Source organism: Apteryx mantelli, chromosome Z, assembly GCF_036417845.1.
Source record: "Apteryx mantelli isolate bAptMan1 chromosome Z, bAptMan1.hap1, whole genome shotgun sequence".
NCBI lineage: Eukaryota > Metazoa > Chordata > Aves > Apterygiformes > Apterygidae > Apteryx > Apteryx mantelli.
Genome location: NC_090020.1, coordinates 11,684,534 through 11,705,931, shown reverse-complemented (window position 1 = coordinate 11,705,931; position 21,398 = coordinate 11,684,534). Strand labels below are relative to the sequence as shown.

The 21,398-nt window shown below is 40.1% G+C and overlaps 1 protein-coding gene across 5 annotated transcripts in view; it reads left to right on the top strand.

Annotated features, from left to right (window-relative positions):
• The window catches only part of KCMF1 (potassium channel modulatory factor 1), a 53,846-nt gene extending 38,879 nt beyond the window's left edge, over window positions 1–14,967 (top strand). For all 5 annotated transcript variants that reach the window (XM_067315262.1, XM_067315263.1, XM_067315261.1 and 2 more), the window contains 5 exons: window positions 1,693–1,832; window positions 7,774–7,875; window positions 9,057–9,231; window positions 11,978–12,260; window positions 14,335–14,967. In XM_067315262.1, coding sequence (XP_067171363.1) covers window positions 1,693–1,832; window positions 7,774–7,875; window positions 9,057–9,231; window positions 11,978–12,260; window positions 14,335–14,596 — 962 coding nt within the window. In that variant the 3' untranslated portion in view covers window positions 14,597–14,967. The remainder of the gene's footprint in view (window positions 1–1,692; window positions 1,833–7,773; window positions 7,876–9,056; window positions 9,232–11,977; window positions 12,261–14,334) is intronic.
• Window positions 14,968–21,398: the final 6,431 nt, after the last annotated feature.

Below are 21,398 nucleotides of genomic sequence, written 5' to 3'. Positions count from 1 at the left end.
AAAAGTTACTATTCTACCTCAGTGTACAGAAGATTCAAGGAACCTCAAATGCTGCTTTGAAGAACTATGACTTAATTGGCTGGGAACTTTTCCTGGGTAGTTTGGCATGTGGTACTCTCGTGTGTGTGTGTGTGTGTCTTAGAAATAAGAGTCTAGGTTCAGGATGGAACTTAAGTTTAGTGTGACAGATAATTTGATGGACTGGCTAAAATGCTCAGTTTGTCAGGCAGTATCTACTTGGGCGTTTTTTGCTGCCTCTGGAAAGGAAGTATCTTTCTCTCATCCTCCAGCATGGAGGTTTTCCCGAAGTAGTTTTCTGAATAAGGGGGGCAGGGACTTACTGAACACTTTTGTTCTGCAGTGTGTTGCATCTATGGAGCTGTATTGATCTGGTATCTTTAACTGCACTTACGATCATGATACTAATAAGCTGGAGTTTCCTGCATTGATCATGGAGTGTTAACACTCAAAACTTAGTTATTAGTAAAATATTGTATGCAAACTGTCTTGTTAAATATGCAGCATCTACAGCAACATCTTATTGGTGTGTTCATTCTGAGAATTAATTTCTTTAGCTTAAGCAATGTCTTTTGTATGGCTGCAGAAACAAAAGAAATGCTGTTCTGTTCTTCCTAGTCATCTATTGAAGACAGTTCAATAGCAGAAGATGCAATAAACCTTGAGAAGTTGCTACTTATACTTGCAGAAGGATGTTAGGTGGATATACATTAGATGGATATTGCCTTGTGGTGCAGAACATAAGTTCCTGTATTCATTGAAATTTGTCCAATTTTTAATTAGAACAGAATATTCAGAATTCTCTGTATATCTGTTATTTATCAGTAAGTCCTAGCAAAAAATGTCTGTGAAAGATTTTAAATTATTTGCTCAAGAAAACCTCATTTTTGTCTTGATTTGCAAATTAGAGTAAAGCTTATTCATCTTTCCTGTAGAATACACAATCCCTGCAGAGAAAGAGAAAGAAAAGCATTATTTTCTTGCATAGTTTGTTAAATTTTCGTGATCAGTTTGGAGAACTGCTGAACTAGCAACTTAAAGGTGCCTACTTCATCAGTAGTATGAAAGTGTCTAAATTCAACAAGCCTAAATGTTGAAACTGGTGTGTAGCAGATTTCTGATTCCTTTTTCTGATTCCTTTTTCTTTATCAATTCTGCTTCTACAATTTATCTTCAAGACTTTTCTAAAACTTCTTATTGTTAAACAGTGGTTCAGGTATGGCACAAATATTGTTCATATTGAGTCACTCAGTACTTCTAAATTACTGTTTTAAATCTAATTTTAAGAGTAGAGTGGAGAGTTCAGTTATTGAAAGCTCTTTTAAGCCAGTCTAAATTACTGTAGGTGACCTAGTATTAGGAATAATAAAACTGGCAGAAAAGTGGAGGTTTGGCAGCACCATCAACCTTTGCTGCTATTGAATATTAGAAAACTATGTTATGTTTGCTAATGAAAATGAAATTTGGTCTGTTTTTTGTCAGTTCAGTAATTGAACACTTTTTGAATATCAGAATATGCCTTTTATACAGAATTAAAATACCCATTTTAATCAAATACCAGATTAATTTTTCAGTGATTACGTTCACATGCATTCATACACACAGATTTTCATGGACAAAATAATTTGTTTTACTGCTAAAAAGTAATCTCTATCAAAACATTTTCTGTTCTAGATTTGTACTATGGTGGAGAAGCTTTCTCTGTAGAGCAACCACAGTCTTTTACTTGTCCTTATTGTGGAAAAATGGGTTATACGGAAACATCTCTTCAAGAACACGTTACTTCTGAACATGCAGAAACATCAACAGAAGTGGTAAGAAGCTTCAGAATTGGTTTTCGTTTGTGATGGTAGCATATGAAAAATAATCTTTCTTCTGGAAAACTAGTATTCCCCTTTGGTTTTCTGTTTTTCCTTGAAGCATATGTTCATTTAAATGCCTTGTGGGAAAACATGTACCTGCATTTGAAAGTGTCATCAGAATTTTTCTACATTTTAAAGATATCCTGATATAATGGAATTGCTTTTTTCTAGTATGGTTGCCATTTTGTTTACCCTGATAGTAAGGCTGCCATGTTTAGGAGCTTATTTTCTCTAAGACAATATTTAGAATCTTTTCATGGTTATTCTGTTGTATTATATGTCTCCCTTTTGTCACAACCAATTGTGTAATTGCCAAACCAGTTCACAGTATCTTGTAAGACTCTAGCTATGCCAGTCTTCTGTAATTTGCAGAGAAAGGAAGGTATGTAACCAATTTGACTGTCTGTTTTTAAACAGCTTTTGTAATGGCCTAGGTGTATTTGTGAATCAGAAGTTGTTCTGTTGGAACTGTTGCTGTTAAGCCAAGGGTTTCTTTCCACCTCTCCCCATTAGGACAGTTGATAGAATTAAAAATACTTTTCCATAAGTATTTCTGTTGATTTTTTTTATCTGAGATGTTAGTTCCTGTTATTCTGTTTGTCTCTGGGAGCAGGAGAAACCAGTTTAGCAAAAAATAACTTCTTTGGATAATCATGTCATGTAAATTCCTGATTCTAAAGCATTATCACAATATTTTTCTTTTCTGGGAAAGGCTTTTCAATTATTAAAAAAAAAAAAAACCCTACTCATGGGTGCTCTTGAAATTCAAATCTATGTATAAGAGTTTTAATATATATATTTTTTTAACAAAGATAGGGCTAACATGGGTTCTCTCTCCTCCCCAAGTAAATAAAAATTACTAAATCCTGTTGAAAAAATTTAGACAGTGTTGGTTCATTCCCTTATGCAAAAATAGCACTATAAATTAAATTGATCTATGGAGTGGCATTTGCTCTTTCCTTTCACCTCACCACTTGCTTGATTTTTCTATTGATGTCCATTATCAGTTAATGGTCATCATAGTTTTCATTTGTACAACATATACCATATTGGAAAAAGTGGTTGGTTCTGCTTTTTATTAAGTGTCTTGATCATCTAGATGCAATTGCTGCTTGTGCCAAAAGATGTTACAGGTATGAAATTCTTCCTAAGTGCAAGACAGGTTATCTGCTATGTTTAAAAAAAAAAAAAAAAAAAGTCTGGGTGTGTTCAGGAACAATTTGCAGTTCAGTTTTGATGCTATTAAAGGCTTGTTCTCAGCCTTCGTTGCAACTCTAAGAAGCTAAATGCTGGTGGTGCTTGAATGTTCAAGCTGTTGTTGTTTTAGAAGAGTCTGTAGGTCTTGTTTTTGGGTTACCTTATGTCTTATATTTATTTTTAAAGCCGGTTGCATTAATTCAGCAGCAGTCCTAAGTTCTCAACCAAGAGGCTGAGGTGTCTTTCCAGCAGCAGAGGATGGATCTGTGCTTGTGTATGGATGCTGATAACCCTGGAAGAATATGTAATTATAGAAGGACCTCCAGGGTGCTCTTGTCTAGTTATAATCATTCTACATTTTTTAGGTTCCTAGAAAAATGTGAATGCTTTAAGCAAATTACTCATTATTAATGCATTGTAAAGAAATGACTATTCTGATCTTTCTTAACAACATAGGAAAGCAAACTGTTTCAGTTCATGTCAGCTGCACTGCAGGACCATAACTCATGTTAGTGACACACTACAAGTTCTGTCGTCTTGTGTTGTTCTCTAACTTTGCAAGTTTTAAACATAGCGTTAGCCATTGAAAGTTCCGCGTCTGGCTGACTTTCTGTGGTGGCTTGGTATTGTAATTCTGATTTGCACCACTTGATGTCAGTGATATGTTCCAGGCACAGAACATTAAGATTCTAGGTTATTAAATTTGACATGTTCTTGTTTGTGCTGTGAGTTCCAGAATTCAGTTCCTAAAGCCTAGTCTTGTGATTTCAGACATCTGCTACTCCACTGATTTGAGTTGTGTGTGTGAAAGCAAGTCTTTACTGTTCAGTTGTGGGTCAGTCTGCAATATTATTATACTACATCTTTGTTCCAAACTCGTGATAAAAGGACAATATTTTAATCCTTGAATATGATTGTATGTGTTTGTGCTAAGTGTTAAATCTAATTTTTGTGTTAAGCGTTTAACGTGACTATACATAGAGCTGGGCAGTGGAGTTTTACTATAGCTAGTAAAAGACTATATAATGTTACTGAAGAATCCATATTTTCCTCTAAACCTTTGTGGCTCTAGGCTTTCAAGCACTTATTCCTGTTTAGATACTGACATTTAGTCCTTACAGTGGCTCTAGATATTTAAAGATGTTCTTATTTGATAGCTTTAAACCAGGCTTGCAGGGATGGAATTATTTTTATTTTGGTGGTGGTCGCTTTTTTCTCTTTTTTTTTTTTTTTTTTAACAGTAAATCACTGTTGTTCAACAGGGGGGGAAAAAAGTCCTCTTCAGATACTTTTAATACTTTTAGCAAGCCAGGATTGAATTATGCCATTTTTGTATTCAGTGGCACAGGTTAGAAGGTGAGACTGCCAATTTTCTTGGGTGTTTGGTATTATTACATATATAGCAATGTTCAATATTTGTAGACAGGCAGTTTAATATTACCTTAAAGGTAATTGCTTTAATTGTGGGTACTTCAATCAAAAAGTTATGGTGGTATCTACGGAAGCAGTCATAAATATCATGATTATTTAAAGTCTTCAATATTACCCACTCTAAAAAATAAAAAAATCATATGATTTAGATGAGAGCTAAAACCTCAGTAATTATCAGCCTTTCTTCTCCAACAAATGGCCAATGGTAGTAGTCAGTATTACAGGGCAAGTGCAGAAGAGTCTGGCTGTCATTATGATGATTGTTATTGTTGCTGTTGAATTTCAATAAAGTGGACTAATCAGTGAAAAAAATGCAGCAGTCAAGTAGAAGTCTGCTAGCATTGCAAATCCAAAAATACTAGGAAACTTCCTCAAATGTCATGTCTGATTCATGTTTCAGAATAAAGACACAAATTTTCTGCTCTTGCATTGCATTTAGCAGATTTCTCTCATGTTCAGCAAGGCAGTAACTAGACTCCCCTGCTTGAGCTGTAAGGACCAGCTTGTTGACATGTTGTGAAAAGTTGATGAGAACTTCTCTTGCAGTAATAAAATAGAGGAGGCAAAGTAAATGGTTCCTGTTTCATTCTTGAATGTTACAGTAATTCCTGTTAAGTGCAAGTGACAGGCTTTCTGTAAGCTCAAAATAATTATATACCTTGTATATAAATAGGGAGGTAATGGTAATATGAGAGTGCTTCTGGAAACAGGCAGGTACTCTGTCAGAGTTGGAGCCTAATCGACCGAGAACTTTGAATGAAATACGAATGAGGATTGCAAAATAATATGACTTGTTAACACAAAAAAAGGTAACTTCCAGGAGAAACTTCTTGATGCTGTTTTCCTCTAGTCTGTACTACTTGTTCAGGCACATTATACTAACAGTGATTATGTTAGCTGCATCACGCTTGATCAGTGATGCTGCAGTCTTTGTAATGACGGGTAGGCATTTTGTCAACACTAATGTTTCACTAAATTCTTGTTTGCCTTTAACAATGCTCTATGAACTTTTCCTAATGAAAAAGCTCTTGAATTCTGTGCATGCTAGAAAATCAGGGTTAGGAGCCTAATTTTCTCCTTACTGTTCCTTTTCATTTTTTTCTAGATGATATTTTTCTAAGGACTGTCTCTCCTCTTTTCAGGGAAATATGGGCTGTTCATAATTCCATTGTTCTGTTAAATTGGGTAGAAGGTTCTTTTGTTTCATTACTTTCCAAAACACATTGTTCTTTTCATGATGTGGTTCTGCTTGCTCAGTGAAAAAAGGGGAGGGGGACTTTCTTGCTTGAAAATTAAGCTGCTTGAAAGTAAGACTCTGGACTCTGTATTCATCTATCGTATATACATACATTCCTATCTCCCTACTGAATAGCTGTATGATATATTGGCATAATTGAATATTTATTACATTTGGATTGCTGGGGAAGGTGGTTGTTACTGTCTTCTTGGGAAGAAGAGAGAGCAGTTCTTTTTTTCCCCTGTTAATAATGGTGCAGTGGTTTTGAGGTGAGAATTTCTTCTGGAGATAATTTGTTTGATAGGTTGCCCAAAAGCAGCTCTTAAAATTGAAATTTTCATAGCAGAAAAATACATTTCAAAATCATGGATTAAAATCAGTGTTCTTCATGTTGCATTTCATCTGTTTTTATTCTTGATTTTGCTCTAAAATTGCATGGTTTTATCAGGTAAATGTGCCATAGTAGTTATAAAAGGTAATCTGCAAAGGTGAAAATACTGTCCTTAGTCCTGCTTGCATATCGCAAAGGGTTTTTTAAAAGTTACTTTGGGAGGGAGCTTTTAGTTTTGGAGTGGGAGGAAAGGGTCATATGCCTTTTTTTGTCTCATGAAATTCTGGTCTACCTTAAACACTCAGGTTCTGTTTGCGTGAGGCTTTTCTCTGGCATTTGAAATTGGTAACTGCAGTCGACTCACTGCATTACTGGTAGCTATGTCCTCCCTCATGCCGTAATAAAATATCTTTGCTCTACAGTGTCTGCTCGTATTGCTTCTGTAGGGATGGGAAGTCTGGGAAGAGTAGTTCAGTGAAGAGAAATGCTGAGCATTGAAAATAAAGGGGCAAGGATTGTAGCAAGAAGCTTTTAAAAGGCCTTTCTGCTCGGAGTTGATTCCTAAAATTAAACTGGCACTAAAGATGTAGCAGCACTCTAAAAGTCAGATGAGATTTTGCAATAAATGTATTCAAAGACATTCTCCTTCTCACCTCCAAAAGAGTAAGACAGATGTGTGTGCTATTACATATGTGTCCTTAATACCCAAAGTCATTTGAGGGCTCCTGTGAACAACTTGAGTGTATGCATGAAGAGCACCAGGGGCCAGAGCTTTGCATTGCAGGCAGGGCTGCTCCACAAAGACGAGACCACTTGAATATAAGAAAAAAAGAGAAAACTGTATAGATGGCAGTTGTATTTAACTGTCCATGTGCTGTTAATAATGAGCACTTAATATTTGCAAGGAAAAAAAAAATTTATATGGAATGGATTTTTTCTTCTTTTTGATCTGTGATCTCTAAAACTTCAAAATCAGCCTGCAAAACTATTAAAACAAAAACAAAAAAAACCCAGCTTGTCAAGCAGGTATGCAAAGTCGTTCAGAAAAAATAAGAGATAAATGACAGTTGTAATGGCGCTGGTCTGCTTTGCTTAGTTAATGTGTGTTTTGACTTTAAAAAAAAAAACAAAAAACAAGAAACATATGTGCCTTCTCCCAAAATACTGTTGGGTAGGGATGAGGAGATCAACCCTTCTCTGCCAAACCTGTAATTAGATGCTACCTGGATGGATGGCCTCAGTTTGATATTCATGTTTGGCCTCATTCTGCTTCCCACAGTTCCTCTGCTAGTATAAATGAGAAATTATTTATGGATTTGAAGAGCAATGACTAAAGTCAGTAATGTCACAGGAAGGTGCAAGCGGGCACGTAGTAATCCTGCATAATCACACCCTACTGTCTATGCCACAGTTGGTGTACAAAGACTAATTTTCAAGACATTGCACATTGGATTTAAAAATTCTACTTCTGGTTTTCATAGTATCACTGAAATCATAGAGGAAAAGATGTTGAAATTAACACCTGCACTTGAGCACATTTACTGTTTTTAATATGGGGCTGTAGGTATATTTGTGGATACCTGTAATGTGATTTTTAAAGCATAAGAATCAGTGTCACGTGCTTGACTCGGTGATGTGTGTTGTGTGTTTTGTGTAAAGTTGATAAAGTTGTTTTTTATCTTACTTTGTCATTTCAGATTTGTCCAATATGTGCAGCATTACCTGGAGGGGATCCTAATCATGTCACAGATGACTTTGCAGCTCATCTTACACTGGAACACAGAGCTCCTAGAGATTTAATATCCTTTCCTAAGTTGAGCAAAAGAGACTAGCCTGATCGATCCAATAACTGTAACTGCTTGTTTTGATTTTATAGTCAAGTGTTCACATGTCTGGTTCTCCTGGGACTTAGTTGCTGGAGATCTGTATATCAACTAGCAAATTAACCTTTTAATTTTAAATAATATCATACTGTGAGTAGACTGTAGGTATACTTGACAGTGTTGTTTTCTCTGATAGCAAAAACATTTAAAGAAGTTTGACATCCATCTTTTTGCTACCTGTGCTACAGTTTATCTTTCCTGGTCATTAGTTCTGATGCTATTTTGTGTATCTGAAAGCAGCAATCCTGATTCAGTAGTATGTTGTAAGTGTTTATATGACCAGAAGTAGATGATTTGAGGATGATTTGTTTTGAGAAATGATTTTAAATTTCTTGTTTAAAGCCTAATTGTGCTTTATCTAAGAAAAGTTACATCACTACCACAGGTAGCCACATACTGAAGGTCAAACTGTGAGTCTTCAACGTTGGCCTAACAGCTTGAGTAGAGTCAGCTCTGTAGGCCAGGACGAGCACTTAGTTGTCACAAATGGCTGCACATATTTGTTGTTATGATTGCTGTGCTTTCTTTGCAAGGTATATCCTTTCCCTAGAGACTGTGGACAGCTCGTTAAGGCCCAGTTTCTTTCTGTAATAGGAAAACATTTTAAATTTGTTTAAAGGTGGCTTTTTAGCCTCAGTCATACAGATAGTTCTAGCTTGGCTATACTCAGCATATCTGTGCGTAACAAGTTATGGCTTACAAAGCCTTTTCTTACTCCAGCATAGCATTCTTTCTTTTGTGTGGGTGGAAATAACATCCCTATATCTCAGTAATAAACTTGGCTGAACATGCATTGTCAGAGTTTTCTAACTGGTAGAAAACTTCTAGAAAGTAAGAAATCCATCTTGATATTTCTTAGACATAGTAAAAAGCTGGAGAAAGATGAGAAGTTTGGTGTACACAGCGCTGGGGGTCATGAGTTAGATCTGTAAGTCTGACTGGCAGCTGTAGCTGCAGTGCGCTTCAGCTTCACTTTAAAAGTTGAATCACTTTCCTGAGTGAAAGAATAGTGTGCCCCTAAGTATTTCTCATAGCAAGTGCTCTTGCCATTTAATACCCAGCACCAAACATTTCTGTTTTCTTAACTTCGTGGTTACGATGAATCCAGTGGCGTTCGGCATGTACGTAGAATGTTCCACCCAGGCCGGGGTTTGGGAGGCCCCCGCGCACGTAGATCAAACATGCACTTTACTAGCAGTTCCACTGGCGGGCTTTCATCTTCTCAGAGTTCATATTCTCCAAGCAATAGAGAAGCCATGGATCCTATAGCTGGTAAGAGCTGAAGCCACAGATTTTTACCCCAGCATCTTTCTTGTATAGACTTTTAGATGTAAAATTTGAGATAACAGTTGCCCTGCTTTTCTGTGTTCTGAAACTGCATTTACAAGGTGCTCCACAGTGCAAGTGTAACTGATGGGTGGTTACTGATGGACAGTGTGCTTCACTGGATTGTCCACAGGGGTTGTGCCTTGAACTGCTGAGCCTAAAGTCTCTACCCCATTAGCTCGTGCTTTTTGTTCTAGCAAATATAAGGCTTATTCCCAAGGCTAATCTGTCCACAGATAGTATGTGTTTTTACACGTAATTGTTTCTAACTTCCATGACATGCATTGGTACAACTCATTTTAATTTGCCATGTATGAAGGTGTTTATGGAGGAGATTATGAATTTCAGTTTCTTTTAGCACAATTTCACAAAGCATGAACTCTAAAGAGTTCATGAAAATGAAATTAGCTGAATTTGAGTATTATAAATGGACATGTAAAAGATGTTCGGTTTACATTCAGAATGCAGTTTTAATGGCAGACTTGCTCGTTTCAGAGGTTTTTCGAATTTGCTTTTAAATGTATTGTTACAAGCATTTGCAGCATATTGTGGTCAAGTTTAGGAAAGCTGTGACGGGAAGAAGGGAGTCTCATTTTCAACTGCAGACAGTCACAAAGATGTGCTCTTAGGGTTTCCAGGTATAATTTGTTTAGTACTTGTTTAGCTTTGATATGAAAATAACTTTTTACAGAGGAAAAAAAAAAAAGAGAGAAAGAAGACGATTCTGAAGACAAAAGTTCTCCTGATGGAAAATCTTAACGTTTTTATTGTGTTGTTTTTCACCATGCCAGTGTAAATACCAGGGAAACTTCAGAACTTCCTGTTCTCCACCTTTTGCTTCAGATGCTGAGAAGACATAAATGCTAAAACTGGAGCGTCGTTTTGTTAGGGTTTGACTTCTTGAGAGGCAGCCAGCCCGCCAGTGTAACAGGGCTTTGTCCCTAACGGGAACTGCGACTCCACTGCCCTCCTCAGTCGCGGTGCCCTCGCCTTTTCTTTGCTGGCTCTGGTGTTCTGCTGGACCTCGGTGACCTGATTTAACTCATTAAATTAGCTGTGGAAACTATCGCAACAAGAGGAGAAAATAAATGAGTTAAATGAGGTCACAGGAGGGTCTGAAAAGTAGTCGAGTTTGTTCAAGAAGGGAGGGTGTTTGCATAGCCTGGAGCGCCAGGCCTCTTTCTGTTGCAACAGCTGCTAGGTCAGCGCAGTCAAATGCAAAGTGACTGCCCCGGGTTGTTTTCAGCCTCGCAAGGCCTTCCCATTTAGGGGCATTAAATATGTGATAAAATGACGCTCTTTTGAATCTTTTCTAGGGTGGTGGAAGTTGCATTTAGCCTTCTGCTCAGTTTGGGTGTCCGTATCATACCAAGCCTCTGTCTCAAGCTCACAGCTGCTTCCAGAATATAGTTTAGCTGTACTCAAAGCTTTAACTTCCAGTGAGAATAAATACAGCTACATCTTGTCCGGCAGTTTTATATATCTTTCCTTTAACTGGAATGATAAATCTTGAAGACCACCTGAAGTTGCAATTTTTATTTAAAATAAGTAATTTTTGTAGCATCTGTTACATTTTTACATTTTTCTCCCTGTGGTGTTTTCCAGTAATTAAAATGAAATATAAATTTATTTAATCTTGATATGGTTATCTCTGCTGATAAAAGTGACCATCTAGAAGTTCCCGACACAAAATTACTGCACTTTATTCCCATAATTATTTAAATATTATAATAATTATTTCCCATAATTATTTAAAAGGATTGTATTTTGTTAGATCAAGATAATTTTCTGTCTATTTTACTGTAATAGCTTTGTAAGTAGAGGGGAGGGGACAGGAACAACATCACCCCCTAATTCTTCAGTCCTCCTTGAATCAAAGAAGTGCCTACGCACAACTTTGGGGTGTAGAAGAGACTAAATTACTGTTTAGTAATTTACTGCTAGTATGTATTTTGAAAAATTTTTTGAGTACAAAACTTGCCATAAACATTCCATATCTCTGAGGTGGAAGACTTAAGGCCAGAATTTTTTTAATGGCTAGGCCTTCTCTGTGCTTCTGGCATAAGTAGAAATTTTAATAATAAAAATGTTTTGTAACAAGAGCTTCAGTGTCAGGCAATACTTGAAAATGTTTTCTTAACTGAAGGAAGAAAGGATTCAGTCAAGATAACTCGAATAACTGAATTAAAAGAAAAATTTTTTTGATTAACTGAATATTTCTCTTCTCTACAGCACAGCTTCCCTCCAGAATATTGGGAAGGTGAAGCCTCTGTATTGGAGGCATATTTGTTGAGAGGAAAATAAAATCCCTAACCAAAGCCTAACTGAACTGGTTTCTTAGTCAACTGCTGTTTTGACTTGAAGTAACATTTTAGGGAATCACTGCAAAGGACATGACTTACAGGGCGTTCCTTATAGATTGGCTCTCTTACTATTTAGAAGGCTTTAAACTTTGATTTCTTATTTGGAGTGAACCTGTGCATAAATGAGTCTTAATCTTCCTTACGCTGTGAGAGACAGAATGAACTTGGTCTTTTTGCCCAAGAGCTTCATGGACTCTGCAACATTATTTGTCTTTGATTTCACTGATGAAAAGCAGTAACTGATGCTCTGAAGTTCAGGATGTATTTGTTCTATTGTGTAATGCTCATTTAAGATATTTCACCTCAGAAAATTTTCTCTTCTCCGGCAGAGCTTTTATCTCAGTTATCAGGCGTGAGGCGTTCTGCAGGAGGACAGCTCAATTCCTCTGGCCCTTCTGCCTCTCAGTTACAGCAGCTGCAGATGCAACTGCAGCTGGAGCGACAACATGCACAGGCAGCAAGACAACAACTGGAGACTGCACGCAATGCAACTAGACGCACCAACACGAGCAGTGTCACCACCACTATTACACAATCTACAACAACAACCAACACATCTAACACAGAAAACAGTCAGCAGACTATCCAGAATTCCCAGTTTCTTCTTACAAGGTAACTTGTTCTGTGGATTTGCTTTTATTTCTCTCTTACCATTTCTGTTTTCCTCAGTCCTGATAGAGAGTTCATTTGAACTGTCATGTGTTTACCCTAGTAAACTGAAGCAGGGTCCTTAATTGTGATTAAGTGTGTCCCAGGATTAATAGGCTAATACATCATCAGAATATATTGATGTTAACATCAGTAGCAGCCCCAGAATGTGTAACCCATAAATTGAAATCTAAAGGAAGACTACTTCACTCTTTGAATTAATGTGGCACCACTAAAAGCAATAAGCTTCATACACTGAAGCGTTCTTAAACCTGTTTACTCCATCAAATGTGCTTAAAGATGTGGTGGTAGCCTGCTTTATTACGATATTCAAAATATCAGAGTAAATGTCACATCTTTTGTGGATTGTATTCATAAGTAGTGTGATGTTTGGGAGCTTTCCAGTTGTTTTTGTATACAGTTAGGTGTTTATATATAAAATCATAAAATGTTCACCGGTTTCCTCACACTGTCAGGAGGAAATCCAAAATTTAATATCCAAGAGTAGCAGTTCATAGCTGGCCTGAAGGAAATTCTTTTGCTTCCAGAAAGCCAACTTGAAGAGTTGGCTGCAGGAATATCCAGTGGTGTTCTAGTGTATGCAAAATGAGAGGCAGTTGCACAAGCACACTATGTATTTTTTTTGCATGTTTAGGAATGTGTTTAGAGGTTTAGACCTGAATGTGAATTAGCTGTTTTCTGCAGACCCTGAAAAGGAAGTTAGTCTTACAATTTGAGTTTTGGCTATATAAACTGCTTCTGGCTCCAGGCAAGGGACTTCTGCCAAATCCCTGATCAAGTCTGGAGTTAACATATACCGTGCTCTTGTTTGCATTTGTAACATCTCCTTTTCAACCCTACTATGTGTCTGCTCCTAGGCAATGGGTAAATATTATTTTCTGTGTCTCTATTTCAAAAGGAATTAAAGGGGTATTACTTAACTAAACTGTGCTCATTTCCCCTTCTACTTCCAACAAAACAAGGGCATTTACAGTAATGTAAGTTTGTAAATTTGAGCCATAATGTGGAATGAGAACGCAGTATTGTTTAATAGGAAATTAATCTTTAGTAAAAGCTGAAGGTTGAATAGGCATTTATATATTAAATATTTTAGAGAATGAATAACAAAGCAAATAAAGAATGCCATTAATAAACAGTATACATGGCTGCTGTAGAAACTATATTTAGATCACAGGTTTGTTTTATAGAGGAGTCACCACTCTGTCACTCCGGTTCTTTTATCAGGTTCAGAGTATTGACCTTCTGAAACCAAAAGGTTTCCTGCATGCCCCTTCCCCCCTGCCCCAAACAGGTCTTGTTTTTCTATTTGATGCTGAGGAAGAGCAGAGTGATTTTAGCAGTTCCTATATCAAGAAACTTGGATTTGGCTCAACCTTTTGATGTCATACAATTTTTTTTAATCTAAATTCAAAATAATACTATGTGACATCTCCCATTCAGAAACTTATTTTTGAGAAATTTAATAGAAGTATCTGGAAATGTCACGCAGTTGCTGTCTTTTAGCGGTAGGACAGAGTAGGAGCGAGCAACTTCTTTGCTTATCGGTGTAGGCACTATTCCCTAAGAGAAGTGGCAGTGTGAGTGGTGTACTGTGCTTTGGGGATCTGTAGGCATTACGCCTGTAGGAACGCATTTTGTGCTGTGTGTGAATTTAGGAGTTGACCTGGAGAAAAAACAGGCACCTAATGGGTGTCCAGGGAATGCCGGTACCCCCCCGAAAGACTTCTCTGAATAGCAGGAAACTTCATGAATAGCTTTGTGTTTTCCTTCGGCCTTGGATCCGCTTATGTGAAGGCTGTTGTAGCGACCGGAGCAGGAGGTGTTAAACATGCGCTTGTTGCGTTGGGGTGTCAGCTGTTGTCCGACGTGGGCACGTCCGAGGACGAGCAGCAGTATCCAGGCAGTTCCTGGAGGAATGGCTTGCCAGGGCCTTTCAGTCAGCCCGTGCCCGTGGTGCCATCAGCGAGCTGGGCTTTCACCAACTGCCTGTCTTGTCTCTTTCCTCGCTGCTGTGCAGGTTGAATGATCCTAAGATGTCGGAAGCAGAGCGTCAGTCAATGGAAAGCGAGCGGGCAGACTGCAGCCTCTTTGTTCAAGAGCTTCTACTGTCCACTTTGATGCGGGAAGAAAGTTCCTCCTCAGATGAGGATGAGCGGGGGGAGATTGCCGATTTTGGTGCTATGGGCTGTGTAGATATTATGCCTCTAGATGTTGCTTTAGAAAACCTAAATTTAAAAGAGAGTAATAAAGGAAACGAGCCTCCTCCACCTCCTCTTTGATGACATCCCACTTCGCAGACAATGTCCTCTGTGCTGTATTTGCCAATGAAAGTGGACAACAACTATCTTGGGTTTGTTTTGGTGATTGTAATTTCAGGTCTGTCACTCTTGTTACATTGTGTACATTCAAAAGAAAGAGAGAAAAGATATATATGATAATCATTTCCACTTAACTAATTTTTACTTCTAGCAGGTAAATGTAGGTTGCAGTGCAGAGCAGAAAGCTCTGTGTCCTGTACCTTGACATGCAAAAGGCTCTCCTAATACTCCACATTCAAACTGAAGAGGAAAAAATGAAAAATCTCTAATGAAGCTGCTGTGTGTATTTATGAATATTAATGAATAAAAACTGCTTGGATGGTTTACCTTAACTACTGCATGACGTTTTTTGCAGCGTGCATGAGTTTTAGTGACCTTGTCATTTAAAAATTAAATACAAGGAGTAAAACTATAAAACCCAAAGCTTTCCCATTATTCAAAGGTTACATGACAAAAAGGTTAGTGCTCACTAGCAGTTTGTGGCCACGAAGTAGCTTTTGAATAATATGTGACTGAATGACCTCTTTATGTGCTGTTCCCGCACATAATGGAAACTCTGCAGTGGGATATATTGTCGCTACCCGGGTGTGGCGTTTTGCTGTGTGTGACCATTATGTTGCCCTGTTAGTCATCACATCCATGTGGAGTTGACCTTCATTTTACGCATCTGTAGGAGACACAACAGTAAGGCCACTGCTGGAATCTACTGCGAAGGGCTTTTGTGTGCCCTAAAATCAAATGTTGTTCACTTTTGTTTAAAGTTTTCCTTTTTGTGGTTGTTAAAATTTTTTAATTGTTAACATGTTTTATTCAGGTGTAGATGATTCATATATTCACTGTGTTTAAAAAAAAAAAAAAGTTAACCTGGATTATGTTGTCTTAGTTTAAAAAAAACCTTCACAGTCTCGATCATATTTTGAGTTATTTATGTATTTGCTTCATAGTTTGCAGAGACCTATCAGTATCAGGAGAGCTTGAGGATTTGGCTTCCCAGATTGTCAATATGTTACAATTGAATTCTTAATGCTAACTTTAGCACCTTTTATTTATTGTCTCTTTTTTGTTGTTGTTCTGGCATAAAAAAGTGAAAAACCCTTTTAGTTGAATCATGACACCTACACGCCTATACTGTTAATCCTACCTGTTTAACAAAAAAAGAAAAGTGTTTTTGTGCATCAGCTTTCAGAATAGCCCCAAGGCAAGGACAGAAGGGGTTTGTGGGTTTTGGTTTTTTTTCATTTTTCTGTTTGTTGGGGGTTTGATTTTTGGGGGGGCTTTTTCTGTTTTTTGGAATGTAAAGTTAGATTATAAAAACAAAAGTGCACACAGCTTCTGGTGAAATCTAAAGTAGGCTTATACCATAATGGTGTCTTTACAAGTCTTTCTCACCTCACCCTCCTCTCTTTCTCTGTGTTCTTCCATCTCTGCAGCATTGCAAGCATTTTAGAATAAAATTACAGACTTGAACACCAGATGGTGTTCTCAACAGAACTGTGACGTGTATGCTAATCCAAAATAATAGCAGCAAAAGAAATCAACCCGTAGACTGAAGTTTAAGTTCCCTTTTTTTTTTTATTTTAAATCCTCAAATTCCGGTTGTTTCCACGTTGAACAGTACTAGCTTTGTTTTCTTTTAGTCTCTGCAACAGAAAATGTTTCAAGGGAAATTTTGCACCAGGCCTCTGGTTATACTAAGAGTTACCCCCAGTAGGGACTTTTTTTATTGATTGTTGAGGATTTTCAAAAACTTTTCAAGCTGTAGTCTTTTCGAACACATCTGCACATTACAATAAGACACACGGTTCAATAAAGCATTTTCAAGACTGTTGCTCAGTTGATTTTCTTTATTGTTGATGTATTACCCAGTTTCAGTGCAGAATTTCTTTTGCAGCTGTCTTTCATTCCCAACTATAGGCAAAGTCAGTTCATGTAGAAATCCTGGGTGATTTACATAAACACACTTTAAAACTGCACATTTTGACAGGTTATTAAGCATGTACTCTTAACCTCTTCACAGGTAGGTGAATTCAGCTTTCCAGAAAAAAGACATTTAAAATGGGTTCTTCTCAGTGAGTACTTAGAATCTGTATATAGCTGGTCCGTTGAGGACATCTACATTACATGATTTGCAAACTCCACTTATATATAGCACTTGAAGAGGCTGCTAACCATTACTGTCCAGTTCATTAGAATCTGAATATATGCCAACCTAAAATTAAGTTTAGGTATCACATTAAATCCTCTAGAAATTAAAAATGGTTTAGGTTTTCTTAGTTTAGAAATAATGCCAAACAGCTGCTGGGAAAGTCTTTATTCTAGCATTTTGCTAATTTGTATTTGCAGGAAAGTGTTCTTTCTTCACAGAGATAAATTGCTCAGAATTTTATTTTGGCTATTTCCAAAATGTGTTTATTTTCAAGGTGCTCTGGACTACAAAGGAAATAAATAGCATTTGCAGACTGTTGAGAGAGATCCTGTAGGGGCCATGACATCGTTTCTGTGTAAAGACCACGCTTTCAGAAAAGGGAGCTGAAGTACTTGCCACAGCCAAAATTCTCAGGAGTTCAGTGAAACCTCTGTGTGCACACATCAGAAATTTGGTTTTCATGAACTCCTGGTTGCAGCTGGTGGGAATCCTCAGATTTTGATGAGGAGCAAGTGCTCTGCCTTGATGTGCGAGTTCGCAGCTGGGCAGCAGCGGCTCGTTCCCGCTCGCCTGCGTCAGCGCGGGCCAAGGCCGGCCGTAGGCTGCCTGTACCGTCGGCCAGCAGCGTTGCCCCGTGCGGAGGAGATGTTGTGCCTGCCTGCGGCTGCACCGAGTCGGATGCAGCAGCACAGGCCGCCCCGTGAACGTGGGGCTGCTGGTCGTGCGTGACTGACAGCGCCGGCCAGGGCGGCTGGGGCTCTTGCCTGTGCTCTGATCTGACCGTGTGCCAGATTTCAGTGCGATGCTGGTCTTGAGCTAATACAGCTTGCAAAGGAGAGGCTTGCTTTTTGTGGGGAGAGAAGCAGAGGGCATATTCTCATTACCAATATCTATTAACAGTCGAAGGGATATGCAGACTTGCTGGAAGGTGTTGGGGAGCACATCCCACTTGGGTGTCTGTGAAAACTTACCTTCTGATGAGAACATGGTGCAATTGCAGCTACTTGTAACTCTAGTGATGATTGGCTTTAATAAGGCTTTTGTGCTATCTATCTGCTTGAGACAGAGCCAGAATAAGACACTTACTTACACGAGATGATGTGATAAACAGAATGAAATGGCGTTTTAACTTCCATTCACCTCTCATTTGACTTGGCAGCTCTATGACTGCCTATACCTGTCCCTGGGAATGTTCATGCGGGTTAGTTCCACCTTGTATTGAGGCAAAATTTCAGTCTTTGTTACAGCCGTGCTGCTGGAGGTTGTCAGAACTACTGAACTTCAGCAGAAAGCCTTACAACTGTCACTACTTCCAATTACTAGTTTCTTTTGGAAATAAAATTTTGCTCTTAGCCACCTTGCAGAAGCTGCTTGGTTCTCTCATTTCTATAATCAGTCATTAACTGCTGCCGGCTTCACCTCCTGGAAGTTTCTTTCCTTCCTCACAGGCTGTCGCTGGCCATGAAGAGTACTGGTTTTGATCTGCTCTGTTCCTGTTTGGGGCAGGAGCACAGGCTGCAACAGGGGAAGGCCAGTCTTTCCCATAGCAAATAAATAGCTCATCTGGAAAATGAGTGGAAAAGAATGTGGCGCCTGGTTTGAATGGGCTTTGGGTCTTTCTTGGAAATGCGTGGCTGCAAATTCAGCATGGGCTGTGCTTGGCAGTGTGGGTTCAGCAAGCACCAGTAGTGTTTCCATAGTGATCTTGCACAGATGGGACCAGCGCTGCTGTTTGTTTATCTATCATCTGACTTGCAGTGAGGCTGGAAGTGGACAGCCTGGGATGTCTCTCGGGGCACTGATGAGGAATCATCCTTACTTTTCCCAAGAGGCAGGGGCCTTAAAAACTGAGAAACACACACCAATATTAATGCTTGGTTTTGGGGCAAAGCCACTGTGCCCACACAGCCCCTTTGAGCACAAGCCCACACCTTTGAAGACGGCTTTGCAAACCAAGCCAGCAGTGGGGCTGAGGAGGCTACGGCTTCTTTCAAACAAACACAAACAAACAGCACTATAGGAGTGGGAGCTTCAGCCCTGACTATGTGCACAAAGATCTATGTGCAGGGTCTGTAGTTGAGCGATACATAGAAATAGAAAGTTACATAGAGATGATAGATAGAAAGTTATGGAGCAAAAACAGAAAAAGGGAAAAGAGAAAATACAAAAGAAGCAGGGGGGGATGAGGTACCCAGGTACCAGTAGAAGACAACCTGCTGCAGCGTTGCACAAGTAACAAACAGCACTGTACGACAGCGCATGGGGAAGGGCAGCGGAGGTGCTCAGCAACTTGCTGCAGGAGAGAGAGCAGCTTCCCACGTTAACCATGGAGCAGCACAGGCGCCCTGTCGTGGATCCGCTCACCTACGGGTCAGGCTGCTGCGTCCTGAGCCACTTGCACGACCCTTGGACTCCCTGCCCCGTGGGAGCACGTGTCCTCCAGCATCCTGGCAGGGGCTGCCTCCCCTCTGCAGGCCCAGCAACCCCAGAGGGCGAGAGGTGGGGTGGGCCACGGGCCTCCCTCCAGGGACATGGGAAAGGGGGCAAACACCCAGAGGCTGAAGTAATGATCACTGTGAAGGGGAGGGACTGGGATGGGACTGAGAGGGGCAAAGGGAAGGGGCAAATCCATCACCGTCAGCTAGAGGCAAGTCTGGCAGCTCCCTGCCTCCACCTTGTGCAGACCCTGGCTCCTGAGCGACCTGGCAGCCCTCCACCTCCTGGTCAGCAGAGCCCCTCACCCCAGCTCCCTCCCGGGGCTCTGCCACGCACGACCTGAGCGAGAGCGGCAGGGCCAGCGTGGGGCCAACCTGTGATCCTCCCAACAACGCCACTTCTTGCAGCGGTGCCCGCATGTGGCAGACGGACCACGCTGGAGCTGCTGGCTCTGCACCAGGGCACACAGCCAGGTGCTTGTGTGTGTAGAACAGCAGGACTTTGATCTCCCATTTCTTCTTTGCCATTCCCATTTCTCCATTGCCACCTCTTTCCCAATAAACAATTTACAGCCAGGCCTGATCCTTAATGTCCTGTTTCTCATGTCTTTCCCCTTCCCAAAATAGCAGTTATTTAGCAATACAGAAAGGAAGGGCAACTGTTTCTGCTCAGATTAGCCGTGTTTTTTTTTTTTTTTTTTCACCTTTAGCTACCTCTATAGCTAAGCTTCAGTAAGCAAAGGAAAATAACATTACTTCAGAAGTTTATCCTTGGCCCTATCTGAGGCAAACCACATCACAGGTAATTCTTGCTGTGATGGGCCAGCCAGATCTGGTGCTTTCCAAGGAAAAGAGAGGAGGTTCGTGTTTTCTGGGGTATTCCCACCCTTCTCCTTTGCACAGCCCTTGGGAAATGAGATAAGAAATTGTTATTTGCGTAGCTAAGATATGGATCCTGTGAGAAGGCCTGAGCCAAGCATATCTGCTTTAATGAGACCAACGGGCACCAAAAATTCCTTGCATAGCTATGCTCTGTACAAGCCCAAGTAAATTTTTTTTTAGCTGTTTTTGCATTGACTTGTTCTACCTCATTCTGACCCAAAAAGGCAAGGTGTAGCTTTATTTTGTTCAGGTTATATTTCAATCTTTATGCAGCATCCTTAGCACATACAATTTCTACTGTGCACTCCCACGTTGGTACTTGTGTGCCAGTAATGCCACCTTCTCACCCTGTGAGTGGGCTCTATGGGTACCTATGGATGTGCATGGAAAAACAATTACCAGAAAACAGCTAACCGAAGAGGGGAAACATACCTACTTAGAGGTTGTGTGTGAAAGTCTCCCAAGGACTGATCAGGCCCAAAGATCAAGATCCTCTTGGATCAAGAAGCGCCATTAAACTCAGGACACAGGGATCAGCCAGATTAGCCCAAGGCCACCAGCACACGCTGGCACCAACAACGACCACATCCAAGCGGGCAGCGGCTGCTAGAAGCAGACAAAGACCGTGGGTTACAGTTGTGTGGAGGAAACAAGGGAGCCCTTCAGGGACTTTCCAAACACTTGCCTGGCAGCCTCCAGCACGACCCTCTGCTGCTGAGCACAGCCCTGGCGTCGTCCCCGAGCCCTGCTCCAGCCAGGGTATGGTGGGCAATGCTGTGCCTGCTGATGAGCTGCGAGAGGGGATAAGTGAACGCAGGATGTGGGTAATTATCTGCCATTAATAACTACAGCTTGACTCTATTAGTAATAACAGCTTAATGAAGAAAAACGAGTCTAGTAAACACTGCTTGTGGTTTGGATCTCTCCCACTCATTGCCCTAGCAGAGAAAAAGAAGTTTGCAGCAGCCTCTCCTTTTTCCTTTACTCCTCAGGGACCAAGTGCTGAGGGCAAGGCGGCCAGCAGAGCTCATGGTGACAGAGCCCCACAGAGGGCTCCTATCCCCGCCTCTGCTTCCCTCCCCTCCCCGCTTCCGTCCCTCTCTTCTCAGGGCACCTGGGGACTGCCAACTAATTACCTGTCCCTGAACTGTATTTTACGGTCACCGCTATCTCAGCTGAAATCGTTCCTTCCCGGGGCAGAACCTTGTCACCCAGGTTTTCACAAGGCCCCGCGGCGGTTCTCGGGTTCTGCGGGGAATCACCCCACCTCAAAACAAAGTCGGGCAGAGCCTCATCCTCT